General features: G+C 57.4%; 1 protein-coding gene across 1 annotated transcript in view; it reads left to right on the forward strand.

Annotated features, from left to right (window-relative positions):
* LOC117009892 (aurora kinase B-like) overlaps positions 1 to 11174 on the forward strand; it is a 31131-nt gene extending 19957 nt beyond the window's left edge. The window contains exons 10-12 of the mRNA XM_033084245.1: positions 1915 to 2063; positions 6339 to 6513; positions 10963 to 11174. Coding sequence (XP_032940136.1) covers positions 1915 to 2063; positions 6339 to 6513; positions 10963 to 11142 — 504 coding nt within the window. The 3' untranslated portion in view covers positions 11143 to 11174. The remainder of the gene's footprint in view (positions 1 to 1914; positions 2064 to 6338; positions 6514 to 10962) is intronic.
* Positions 11175 to 13455: the final 2281 nt, after the last annotated feature.

Consider the following 13455-nt stretch of genomic DNA (forward strand, 5'->3'; position numbering starts at 1 on the left):
GGGTGGTTTTTAACCCCCCTGAATCCATTTCTGACCTCACCTGAGCTCACCTGAGCTCACCTGTGCTCACCTGTGCTCACCTGAGCTCACCTGGGCACACCTGGATGGAATTTGGGGTTACCTGAGCACACCTGGGTTGGTTTTTGGTTACCTGGGTGGTCTCTGGGGGGTTTTTAACCCCCCTGAATCCATTTCTGGGGTTACCTGAGCTCACCTGGGCACACCTGGGCTCACCTGGATGGAATTTGAAGTTACCTGAGTCCATTTTTGGGGTTACCTGGGTGGTCTCTGGGGGGTTTTTAACCCCCCTGAATCCATTTTTGGGCTCACCTGTCCCACCTGTGCTCACCTGTGCTCACCTGTGCAGCTGATGGAGGAGCTGGGGGAGGATTTGGGGTTACCTGGGGCAGTTTTTGGGTTACCTGGGTGGTCTCTGGGGGATTTTTAACCCCCCTGAATCCATTTTTGGGGTTACCTGGGTGGTTTTTGGGTTACCTGGGTGAGCTCAGGGGGGTTTTCAGGTGCCCTGAATCCATTTCTGGGGTCACCTGTCTCACCTGGGCTCACCTGGGCACACCTGGGCACACCTGGGTGGGTTTTTAACCCTCCTGAATCCATTTTTGGGGTTACCTGGGTGGTTTTTTGGTTACCTGGGTGGTCTCTGGGGGGTTTTTAACCCTCCTGAATCCATTTTTGGGGTCACCTGTCTCACCTGGTGCTCACCTGGGCACACCTGGATGAAATTTTGGGGTTACCTGGGTGGGATTTTGGCATTACCTGGGTGGTTTTTGGTTACCTGGGTGGTCTCTGGGGGATTTTCAGGTGCCCTGAATCCATTTCTGGGCTCACCTGAGCTCACCTGAGCTCACCTGAGCTCACCTGAGCACACCTGGGTGGGTTTTTAATCCCCCTGAATCCATTTTTGGGGTTCCTGGGCACACCTGAGCTCACCTGTGCTCACCTGAGCACACCTGGGCACACCTGGATGGAATTTTGGGTTACCTGGGCACACTTGGGGTGGTTTTTTGGTTACCTGGGTGAGCTCTGGGGGGTTTTTGACCCCCCTGAATCCATTTCTGGGGTTACCTGTCCCACCTGGTGCTCACCTGGGCACACCTGTGCTCACCTGGGTGAGGTTTTTGGGTTACCTGGGCACACCTGGGGTGGTTTTTTGGTTACCTGGGTGAGCTCTGGGGGGTTTTCAGGTGCCCTGAATCCATTTTTGGGGTCACCTGTCCCACCTGACCCTCACCTGTGCTCACCTGTGCACACCTGGATGAAATTTTGGGTTACCTGGGGCAGTTTTTGGGTTACCTGAGCCCACCTGGGGGGTTTTTGACCCCCCTGAATCCATTTTTGGGGTCACCTGTCCCACCTGGTGCTCACCTGTGCACACCTGAGCTCACCTGGGCACACCTGTGCACCCCTGGATGGAATTTGGGGTTACCTGAGTCCATTTTTGGGGTTACCTGGGTGGTTTTTTGGTTACCTGGGTGGGTTCTGGGGGGTTTTTGACCCTCCTGAATCCATTTTTGGGCTCACCTGACCCTCACCTGAGCTCACCTGTGCTCACCTGGGCACACCTGGATGGAATTTTGGGTTACCTGAGTCCATTTTTGGGTTACCTGGGTGAGCTCTGGGGGGTTTTCAGGTGCCCTGAATCCATTTTTGGGGTCACCTGGTTGGTTTTTGGGTTACCTGGGTGGTCTCTGGGGGGTTTTTAACCCTCCTGAATCCATTTCTGGGCTCACCTGTGCTCACCTGTGCTCACCTGCGCAGCTGATGGAGGAGCTGGGGGAGGATTTGGAGTTACCTGGGTGGGATTTTGGTTACCTGGGTGGTCTCTGGGGGGTTTTTGACCCTCCTGAATCCATTTCTGGGCTCACCTGAGCTCACCTGTGCTCACCTGCGCAGCTGATGGAGGAGCTGGCCGACGCCCTGCTGTACTGCCACGGCCGCAAGGTGATTCACCGCGACATCAAACCCGAGAACCTCCTGCTGGGCCTCAAGGGGGAGCTCAAGATCGCCGACTTCGGCTGGTCCGTGCACGCGCCCTCGCTCAGGTGAGAGGGGACAGGTGAGGGACACACCTGGGGACACCTGGGACAGGTGAGGGACACACCTGGGGACACCTGGAAGGGGTTAGAAGGGTTAAAAGTGGCTCAAGATGGCGGCCTGTGGCTCAAAATGGCGGATTTGGGTGGTCTGGGCACACCTGGACACACCTGGGGACACACCTGGGGACACCTGGGAGGGGTTACAGGGACAGGAAGTGGCTCAAGATGGCGGATTTGGGGATGGTTTGGACACCTGGGCACACCTGGGGATAGGTAAGAGACACCTGAGGGGACACCTGAGAGCACCTGGGACAGGTGAGACAGGTGAGGGACACACCTGGGGACACATGGGAGGGGTTACAGGGGCAGGGAGTGGATCAAGATGGCGCCTTGTGCACACCTGGGCACACCTGGGGACACCTGGAGGACACCTGGGGACACCTGGGGACACCTGAGACAGGTGAGGGACACCTGAGAGGGCACCTGGGACAGGTAAGACACACCTGGGCACACCTGGGCAAACCTGGGACAGGTGAGGGACACACCTGGGGACAGGTGAGAGGGGTTAGAAGGACGGGAAGCGGCTCAAGATGGCGGATTTGGCACACCTGGGGACACCTGGATACACCTGGGACAGGTGAGACACACCTGGGACACACCTGGGCACACCTGGGCACACCTGGCAGGGTTACAGGGACGGGAAGTGGCTCAAAATGGCGGATTTGGGTGGGCTGAGCACACCTGGGGACACCTGGGACACACCTGGGAGGGGTTACAAGGACAGGAAGTGGCTCAAAATGGCGGATTTGGGGTGATTTGGGCACCTGGGCACACCTGGGACACACCTCGGGACACCTGGGAGCACCTGGGGACACCTGAGACAGGTGAGGGACACACCTGGGGACACCTGGGAGGGGTTACAGGGACAGGAAGTGGCTCAAGATGGCGGATTGGGGGTGATTTGGGCACCTGAACAAACCTGAGACAGGTAAGGGACACACCTGAGGACAGGTAAGACACACCTGGGACACACCTGAGCTCACCTGGGGACACCTGAGAGGGGTTAGAAGGGTGGGAAGTGGCTCAAGATGGCGGATTTGGGGTGATTTGGACACCTGGATACACCTGGGGACACACCTGGGACAGGTGAGGGACACCTGGGAGGGGTTACAGGGACGGGCAGTGGCTCAAAATGGCGGACTGTGGCTCAAGATGGCGGATTTGGCACACCTGGGGACACCTGGGGACACCTAGAGACACCTGGACAGGTGAGGGACACACCTGGGGACACATGGGAGGGGTTACAGGGACAGGAAGTGGCTCAAGATGGCGGATTGGGGGTGATTTGGACACCTGGGGACACCTGGGGACAGGTGAGGGACACACCAGGCTACACTGGGGTGGGGTTACAGGGACAGGAAGTGGCTCAAGATGGCGGATTGGGCACACCTGGGGACACCTGAGAGCACCTGGGACACCTAGAGACACCTGGGCACACCTGGGGACAGGTGAGGGACACACACTGAGCACACCTGGGAGGGGTTACAGGGACAGGAAGTGGCTCAAGATGGCGGATTGGGGGTGATTTGGACACCTGGAGACACCTGGGACACACCTGGGGACACCTGGATACACTTGAGACAGGTAAGACACACCTGGGATAGGTGAGGGACACCTGGGAGGGGTTACAGGGACAGGGAGTGGTTCAAGATGGTGGATTGGGGGTGATTTGGACACCTGGGCACACCTGAGACACCTGGGACAGGTGAGGGACACACCTGGGGACACCTGGGAGGGGTTAGAGGGACAGGGAGTGGCTCAAGATGGCGGATTGGGGGTGGTCCGTGCACGCGCCCTCGCTCAGGTGAGAGGGGACACACCTGGGGACAGGTGAGGGACACACCTGGGGACACCTGGGAGGGGTTAGAAGGGTTAAAAGTGGCTCAAGATGGCGGATTTGGGACATCTGGGGACACCTTGGACAGGTGAGACAGGTGAGGGACACACCTGGGGACAGGTGAGAGGGGTTAGAGGGGTGGGGAGTGGCTCAAGATGGCGGATTTGGGTGGTCTGAGCACACCTGGGGACACCTGAGATAGGTAAGAGACACCTGAGGGGACACCTGAGCTCACCTGAGCTCACCTGAGGACACCTGGGGACAGGTGAGACAGCTGAGGGACACACCTGGGCACACCTGGGAGGGGTTAGAGGGTTGGGAAGTGGCTCAAGATGGCGGCTTGGGCACACCTGGGGACACCTGGGGACAGGTGAGAGGGGTTACAGGGACGGGAAGTGGCTCAAGATGGCGGATTGGGGGTGATTTGGACACCTGAGCACACCTGGGACACACCTGGGACAGGTGAAAGAGGTGAGACACACCTGGGGACAGGTGAGGGACACACCTGGGGAAACCTGGGAGGGGTTAGAAGGGTTGGGAGTGGCTCAAAATGGCAGATTGGGCACACCTGGGACACACCTGAGATAGGTGAGACACACCTGGGGACAAGTGAGACACACCTGGGATACACCTGAGCTCACCTGGGCACACCTGGGAGGGGTTACAGGGACAGGAAGTGGCTCAAGATGGCGGATTGGGGGTGATTTGGACACCTGGATACACCTGAGACAGGTGAGACACACCTGGGACACACCTGGGGCACCTGGACACACCTGGACAGGTGAGGGACACCTGGGAGGGGTTTAGAAGGGTTAAAAGTGGCTCCAGATGGCGGATTTGGGGTGATTTGGACAGCTGGACACACCTGGGGACACCTGAGACAGGTGAGGGACACCTGAGAGGGCACCTGGGACAGGTGGGACACACCTGAGCTCACCTGGGAGGGGTTACAGGGGTGGGAAGTGGCTCAAGATGGCGGATTTGGCACACCTGGGGGCACCTGAGACAAGTAAGAGACACCTGAGGGGACACCTGAGAGCACCTGGGGACACCTGGGACAGGTGAGACAGGTGAGGGACACACCTGGGGACAGGTCAGAGGGGTTACAGGGGTGGGGAGTGGCTCAAGATGGCGGATTTGGGGTGGTCTGGGCACACCTGGGCACACCTGGGACACACCTGGGACAGGTAAGAGACCTGAGGGGACACCTGGGCACACCTGGGGACACCTGTGATGATTCTGGAGTCTTTAAATGATCCCCAGGTGTGCCCAGGTGTGCCCAGGTGTGCCCAGGTGTGTCTGTAACTAACTCAGTGAGTGCCCAGGTGTGCCCAGGTGTGCCCAGGTGTGCTCTGTGAGTGCCCAGGTGTGCCCAGGTGTGTCTGTGAGTGCCCAGGTGTGCCCAGGTGTGCTCAGGTGTGCCCAGGTGTGCCCAGGTGTGCCCAGGTGTGCCCAGGTGTGTCTCAGGTGTGTCTGTGAGTGCCCAGGTGTGCCCAGGTGTGCCCAGGTGTGCCCAGGTGTGTCTGTAACTCACTCCATGAGTGCCCAGGTGTGCCCAGCTGTGCCCAGGTGTGTCTCAGGTGTGCCCAGGTGTGCCCAGGTGTGCCCAGGTGTGTCTGTAACTAACTCAATGAGTGCCCAGGTGTGCCCAGGTGTGCCCAGGTGTGTCTGTGACTAACTCCATGAGTGCCCAGGTGTGCCCAGGTGTGTCTGTAACTAACTCCATGAGTGCCCAGGTGTGCCCAGGTGTGCCCAGGTGTGCCCAGGTGTGTCTGTAACTAACTCAGTGAGTGCCCAGGTGTGCCCAGGTGTGCCCAGGTGTGCCCAGGTGTGCCCAGGTGTGTCTGTAACTAACTCCATGAGTGCCCAGGTGTGCCCAGGTGTGCCCAGGTGTGCCCAGGTGTGTCTGTGAGTGCCCAGGTGTGCCCAGGTGTGCCCAGGTGTGTCTGTAACCGACTCCATGAGTGCCCAGGTGTGCCCAGGTGTGCCCCAGGTGTGCCCAGGTGTGCCCAGGTGTGTCTGTAACTCACTCCATGAGTGCCCAGGTGTGCCCAGGTGTGCCCAGGTGTGCCCAGGTGTGCCCAGGTGTGTCTGTAACTGACTCCATGAGTGCCCAGGTGTGCCCAGGTGTGCCCAGGTGTGCCCAGGTGTGCCCAGGTGTGCCCAGGTGTGTCTGTAACTGACTCCATGAGTGCCCAGGTGTGCCCAGGTGTGCCCAGGTGTGTCTCAGGTGTGTCTGTAACGAACTCCATGAGTGCCCAGGTGTGCCCAGGTGTGCCCAGGTGTGTCTGTAACTCACTCCATGAGTGCCCAGGTGTGCCCAGGTGTGCCCAGGTGTGCCCAGGTGTGCCCAGGTGCGCTCAGGTCCCTTTTTAACCCCTCAGGCGCCGCACCCTGTGCGGGACCCTCGATTACCTGCCCCCGGAGATGGTGGAGGGCGGCGGCCATGATGAGAAGGTTGATTTGTGGTGCCTGGGGGTTCTGTGCTACGAGCTCCTGGCCGGACACCCCCCCTTCGAGAGCCCCACGGCCGCTGAGACCTACAAGAGGATCACACAGGTGAGGATTGGGGTTACCTGGGCACAGGTGAGCTCACCTGGGCACACCTGGGGGCCAAAAATATCAAAAAAATGGAGCCCAAAATGAACAAAAATTGACCCAAATTGTGCTCACCTGTCTCACCTGTCCCAGGTGTGTCTCACCTGTCTCTCACATGTCCATCTCTCACCTGTCCCACAGGTGGATCTCCATTTCCTGTCTCACCTGTATCTCACCTGTCCCAGGTGTCTCTCACCTGTATCTCACCTGTCTCACCTGTCTCACCTGTCTCACCTGTCCCTGTCTCACCTGTCTCACCTGTGAGAGACAGGTGAGACACACCTGGGACAGGTGAGACAGGTGAGGGGGGAAATGGAGATCCACCTGTGAGGGGGAGGTGAGACAGGTGAGACAGGTGAGACACACCTGGGACAGGTGAGACAGGGACAGGTGAGAGACACCTGGGACAGGTGAGACAGGGACAGGTGAGATACACCTGGGACAGGTGAGATCTACCTGTCCATCTCTCACCTGTCCCACAGGTGGATCTCTATTTCCCCCCCACCTGTCTCACCTGTCTCACCTGTCTCACCTGTCCCAGGTGTGTCTCACCTGTCTCACCTGTCCCACAGGTGGATCTCCATTTCCCCCCTCACCTGTCCCAGGTGTGTCTCACCTGTCTCACCTGTCTCACCTGTCCCTGTCTCACCTGTCTATCTCTCACCTGTCTCACCTGTCCCAGGTGTATCTCACCTGTATCTCACCTGTCCCCTGTCTCACCTGTCCCACAGGTAGATCTCCATTTCCCCCGTCACCTGTCTCACCTGTCCCAGGTGTGTCTTACCTGTCTCACCTGTCTCTCACCTGTCTCTCACCTGTCCATCCCTCACAGGTGGATCTCCATTTCCCCCCTCACCTGTCTCACCTGTCTCACCTGTCTCACCTGTCCCTGTCTCACCTGTCCCAGGTGTGTCTCACCTGTCTCACCTGTCCCTGTCTCACCTGTCTCACCTGTCCCAGGTGTATCTCACCTGTCTCTTCACCTGTCTCACCTGTCTACCTGTCCCACAGGTTGATCTCCATTTCCCCCCCTCACCTGTCCCAGGTGTCTCTCACCTGTATCTCACCTGTCTCTCACCTGTCTCTCACCTGTCTCACCTGTCTCACCTGTCTCACCTGTCTCTCACCTGTCCCAGGTGTATCTCACCTGTCTCACCTGTCTCTCACCTGTCCCAGGTGTATCTCACCTGTCTCACCTGTATCTCACCTGTGTCTCACCTGTATCTCACCTGTGTCTCACCTGTCCCACAGATGAATCTCTATTTCCCCGCCCCACCTGTTTCAGGTGTGTCTCACCTGTCTCACCTGTCTCTCACCTGTCTCACCTGTCTCACCTGTATCCTCACCTGTCTCACCTGTCTCACCTGTATCTCACCTGTCTCTCACCTGTCTCTCACCTGTATCTCACCTGTCTCTCACCTGTCTCTCACCTGTATCTCACCTGTCTCTCACCTGTCTCACCTGTCTCACCTGTCTCTCACCTGTCTCACCTGTCTCTCACCTGTCTCACCTGTATCTCACCTGTCTCTCACCTGTCTCACCTGTCTCTCACCTGTCTCTCACCTGTCTCACCTGTCTCTCACCTGTCTCTCACCTGTCTCACCTGTCTCACCTGTCTCTCACCTGTCCCAGGTGTATCTCACCTGTATCTCACCTGTCTCACCTGTCTCTCACCTGTCCCAGGTGTATCTCACCTGTCTCACCTGTATCTCACCTGTGTCTCACCTGTATCTCACCTGTGTCTCACCTGTCCCACAGATGAATCTCTATTTCCCGCCCCACCTGTTTCAGGTGTGTCTCACCTGTCTCACCTGTCTCTCACCTGTCTCACCTGTCTCACCTGTATCTCACCTGTCTCACCTGTCTCACCTGTATCTCACCTGTCTCTCACCTGTCTCTCACCTGTATCTCACCTGTCTCTCACCTGTCTCTCACCTGTATCTCACCTGTCTCTCACCTGTCTCACCTGTCTCACCTGTCTCTCACCTGTCTCACCTGTCTCTCACCTGTCTCACCTGTATCTCCACCTGTCTCTCACCTGTCTCACCTGTCTCACCTGTCTCTCACCTGTCTCTCACCTGTCTCACCTGTCTCTCACCTGTCTCTCACCTGTCTCACCTGTCTCACCTGTCTCTCACCTGTCCCAGGTGTATCTCACCTGTATCTCACCTGTCTCACCTGTCTCTCACCTGTCTCTCACCTGTCTCACCTGTCTCTCACCTGTGTCTCACCTGTCTCACCTGTCTCACCTGTCCCTTGTCTCACCTGTCCCTGTCTCAACCTGTCCCAGGTGTGTCTCACCTGTCTCACCTGTCTCACCTGTATCTCACCTGTCTCTCACCTGTCTCACCTGTCTCACCTGTCTCTCACCTGTCTCTCACCTGTCTCTCACCTGTCTCACCTGTCTCTCACCTGTCTCTCACCTGTCTCTCACCTGTCTCTCACCTGTCTCACCTGTCTCTCACCTGTTCTCACCTGTCTCTCACCTGTCTCACCTGTCTCTCACCGTTCTTCTCACCTGTCTCTCACCTGTATCTCATCTGTATCTCACCTGTCTCTCACCTGTCTCTCACCTGTCTCACCTGTCGTCTCACCTGTCCTCACCTGTCCTCACCTGTCTCTCACCCTGTCTCTCACCTGTCTCACCTGTCTCACCTGTCTCTCACCTGTCTCACCTGTCTCACCTGTCTCTCACCTGTCCTCTCACCTGTCTACTCACCGTCTCAACCTGTCTCACCTGTCTCTCACCTGTCTCACCTGTCTCACCTGTCTCTCACCTGTCTCACCTGTCTCTCACCTGTCTCTCACCTGTCTCTCACCTGTCTCACCTGTCTCACCTGTCTCACCTGTCTCTCCCTTGTATCTCACCTGTCTCTCACCTGTCTCACCTGTCTCTCACCTGTCTCTCTCTCACCTGTCCTCACCTGTCTCTCACCTGTCCCAGGTGTATCATCACCTGTATCTCACCTGTCTCACCTGTCTCTCACCTGTCTCTCACCCTGTCTCACCTGTCTCTCACCTGTGTCTCACCTGTCTCACCTGTCTCACCTGTCCCTGTCTCACCTGTCCCTGTCTCACCTGTCCCAGGTGTGTCTCACCTGTCTCACCTGTCTCACCTGTATCTCACCTGTCTCACCTGTCTCACCTGGTCTCACCTGTCTCTCACCTGTCTCTCACCTGTCTCTCACCTGTCTCACCTGTCTCTCACCTGTCTCTCACCTGTCTCTCACCTGTCTCTCACCTGTCTCACCTGTCTCTCACCTGTCTCACCTGTCTCTCACCTGTCTCACCTGTCTCTCACCTGTCTCTCACCTGTCTCTCACCTGTATCTCATCTGTATCTCACCTGTCTCTCACCTGTCTCTCACCTGTCTCTCACCTGTCTCTCACCTGTCTCACCTGTCTCACCTGTCTCTCACCTGTCTCTCACCTGTCTCACCTGTCTCACCTGTCTCTCACCCTGTCTCACCTGTCTCACCTGTCTCTCACCTGTCTCTCTCCACCTGTCTCTCACCACTTTCTCACCTGTCTCTCACCTGTGCCTCACCTGTCTCACTGTCTCTCACCTGTCTCCACCCTGTCTCTCACCTGTCTCTCACCTGTCTCTCACCTGTCTCTCACCTGTCCCACCTGTCTCACCGTCTCTCACCTGTCTCTCCCTGTCTCTCACCTGTCTCACCTGTCTCTCACCTGTATCTCACCTGTCTCACCTGTCTCTCACCTGTCTCACCTGTCTCTCACCTGTCTCACTGTCTCTCACCTGTCTCACCTGTCTCTCACCTGTCTCTCACCTGTCTCACCTGTCTCTCACCTGTCTCTCACCTGTATCTCACTGTCTCTCACCTGTCTCTCACCTGTCTCACCTGTATCTCACCTGTCTCTCACCTGTCTCACCTGTCTCACCTGTCCCAGGTGTATCTCGCCTGTCTCTCACCTGTCTCACCTGTCTCTACTGTCTCTCCACCGTCTCACCTGTCTCTCACCTGTCTCTCACCCTGTCTCTCACCTGTATCCTCATCTCCTGTATCTCACCTGTCTTCACCTGTCTCACCTGTCTCTCACCTGTCCCACCTGTCTCACCTGTCTCTCACTGTCTCTCACCTGTCTCTCACCTGGTCTCACCCGTCTCACCTGTCTCTCACCTGTCTCACCTGTCTCTCTCACCTGTCCATCTCCTCACCTGTCCTCACCTGTCTCTCACCCTGTCTCACCTGTCCTCACCTGTATCTCACCTGTCTCACCTGTCTCTCACCTGTCTCTCACCTGTCTCTCACCTGTCCCAGGTGTATCTCACCTGTCTCTCACCTGTCCCAGGTGTATCTCACCTGTCTCTCACCTGTCCCAGGTGTATCTCACCTGTCCATCTCTCACCTGTCCCAGGTGTCTCTCACCTGTCTCACCTGTCCCCCAGGTTGATCTCCATTTCCCGCCCCACCTGCCCCCAGGTGCGCGGGATCTCATCGAGCGTTTGCTGCAGCGCGACCCCGCCCGGCGCCTCGGCCTGAGGGGGTCCTGGGGCACCCCCTGGGTCAGGGGTCACTCACGGAGGGTGCTGCCGCCCGGACACCGACCTCTGACCTCTGACCCCTGACCTGTGAGTGACCCCTGACCTCCTGAGTGACCTCTGAGTGACCTCTGAGCTCTGTGTGACCCCTGTGTGACCTCTGACCCGTCCTGGGGCACCCCTGGGTCAGGGGTCACTCCCGGAGGGTCCTGCCCCCCGGACACCGACCTCTGACCTCTGACCCCTGACCTCTGAGTGACCCCTGACCTCCTGAGTGAGCTCTGAGCTCTGTGTGACCCCTGAGTGACCTCTGACCCGTCCTGGGGCACCCCTGGGTCAGGGGTCACTCACGGAGGGTCCTGCCCCCCGGACACCGACCTCTGACCTCTGACCCCTGACCTCTGAGTGGACCACTGACCTGTTAGTGACCCCCTGAGTGACCACTGACCATTGAGTGACCTCTGACCCGTCCTGGGGCACCCCTGGGTCAGGGGTCACTCCAGGAGGGTCCTGCCGCCCGGACACCGACCTCTGACCTCTGAGTGACCTCTGACCTCTGTGTGACCTCTGACCCCTCCCCCAATAAAGTTGTTTTTGGTTTTTTTCCCACGAGATTTTTTGGGTTTTTTTGTTTGGGGGGGAGGGGATGGGACCAGAGAGAGAGAAAAATCCTGCCCCATAGAGAGAGACCCTGCCCCATAGAGAGACCCTGACCCATAGAGACCCCATAGAGGCCCCTCTGCCCCATACAGACCCCATAGATTCCAACCCTACCCCCATAGAAACCAACTCTGCCCCATAGAGACAAATCCTGACCCATAGATCCCATAGGGACCCCACAGAGAGAAATCCTGCCCCATAGAGAGAGACCCTGCCCCATAGAAACCCCACAGACCCCACAGATCCCAATCCTGCCCCATAAATCCCATAGAGACCCCATAGAAACCAATCCTGCCCCATAGAGAGACCCCCTGCCCCATAGATCCTACAGAGACCCATAGATCCCAACTCTGCCCCCATAGAGACCCCATAGAGAGAGACCCTGCCCCATAGAGAGAAATCCTGACCCATAGAAATGAATCCTGACCCATAGAGAGACCCTGCCCCCACAGAGACCCTACAGACCCCAGAGAGACAAAATCCTGACCCATGGAGACAAATCCTGCCCCATAGATCCCATACAGACCCCATAGAAACCAACTCTGCCCCATAGATCCCATAGAGAGAGACCCCTGCCCCATAGATCCCATACAGATCCCAGAGAAATCCCATAGAGACCCCATAGAGAGAGAACCTGACCCATAGAGACCCTGCCCCATAGAGAGAGACCCCGACCCATAGAGACCCCACAGACCCCATAGAGACCCCATAGATCCCAATCCTGCCCCATAGACAGAAATCCTGCCCCATAGATCCCACAGAGACCCCATAGCGATCCTGCCCCACAGATCCCATCCAGACCCCACAGAGACCCTCCCTGCCCCATAGAAACCAACCCTGCCCCATAGATCCTGCAGAGACCCCACAGAGACCCCATAGAGACAATTCCTGCCCCACAGAGACCCCATAGATCCCAAATCTGCCCCATAGAAACCAACCCTGCCCCATAGAAATCATCCCTGCCCCACAGAGACCCCACAGAGACTCCTCTGCCCCATAGACCCCATAGAGACCCTGCCCCATAGAAACCAACTCTGCCCCATAGATCCCATACAGACCCCATAGAAACAAATCCTGCCCCATAGATTCCAATCCTGCCCCACAGAGACCCCATAGAGACCCCCCTGCCCCATAGAGAGAGACCCTGCCCCATAGAAACCCCTGCCCCATAGAAACCCCACAGACCCCATAAAGACCCCATAGATCCCAATCCTGCCGCCATAGACAGAAATCCTGCCCCATAGATCCCATAGAGACCCCATAGAAACCAATCCTGCCCCATAGATCCCAAATCCTACCCCACAGAGACCCCATAGAGAGAAATCCTGACCCATAGAAATGAACCCTACCCCATAGATCCCAACCCTGCCCCATAGAGACCCCATAGAGAGAGACCCTGCCCCATAGAGACAAATCCTGACCCATAGATCCCATGGCGACCCCATAGAGACCAATCCTGCCCTATAGAGACCCCATAGAGACCCCTCTGCCCCATAGATCCCATACAGACCCCATAGAGACCCCATAGAAACCTCCCTGCCCCATAGATCCAATAGAGACCCTATAGAAACACACCTGCCCCATAGAAACCCCATAGAGACCAACCCTGCCCCATAGAAATCAACCCTGCCCCATAGAGACCCCATAGAGAGACCTCTGCCCCACAGAGACCCCTCTGCCCCATAGAGACAACCCTGCCCCATAGAAACCAATCCTGTCCTATAGAGACCCTGCCCCGTA

The sequence above is a fragment of the Catharus ustulatus genome, chromosome 37 (assembly GCF_009819885.2).
Source record: "Catharus ustulatus isolate bCatUst1 chromosome 37, bCatUst1.pri.v2, whole genome shotgun sequence".
NCBI classification, from domain to species: domain Eukaryota; kingdom Metazoa; phylum Chordata; class Aves; order Passeriformes; family Turdidae; genus Catharus; species Catharus ustulatus.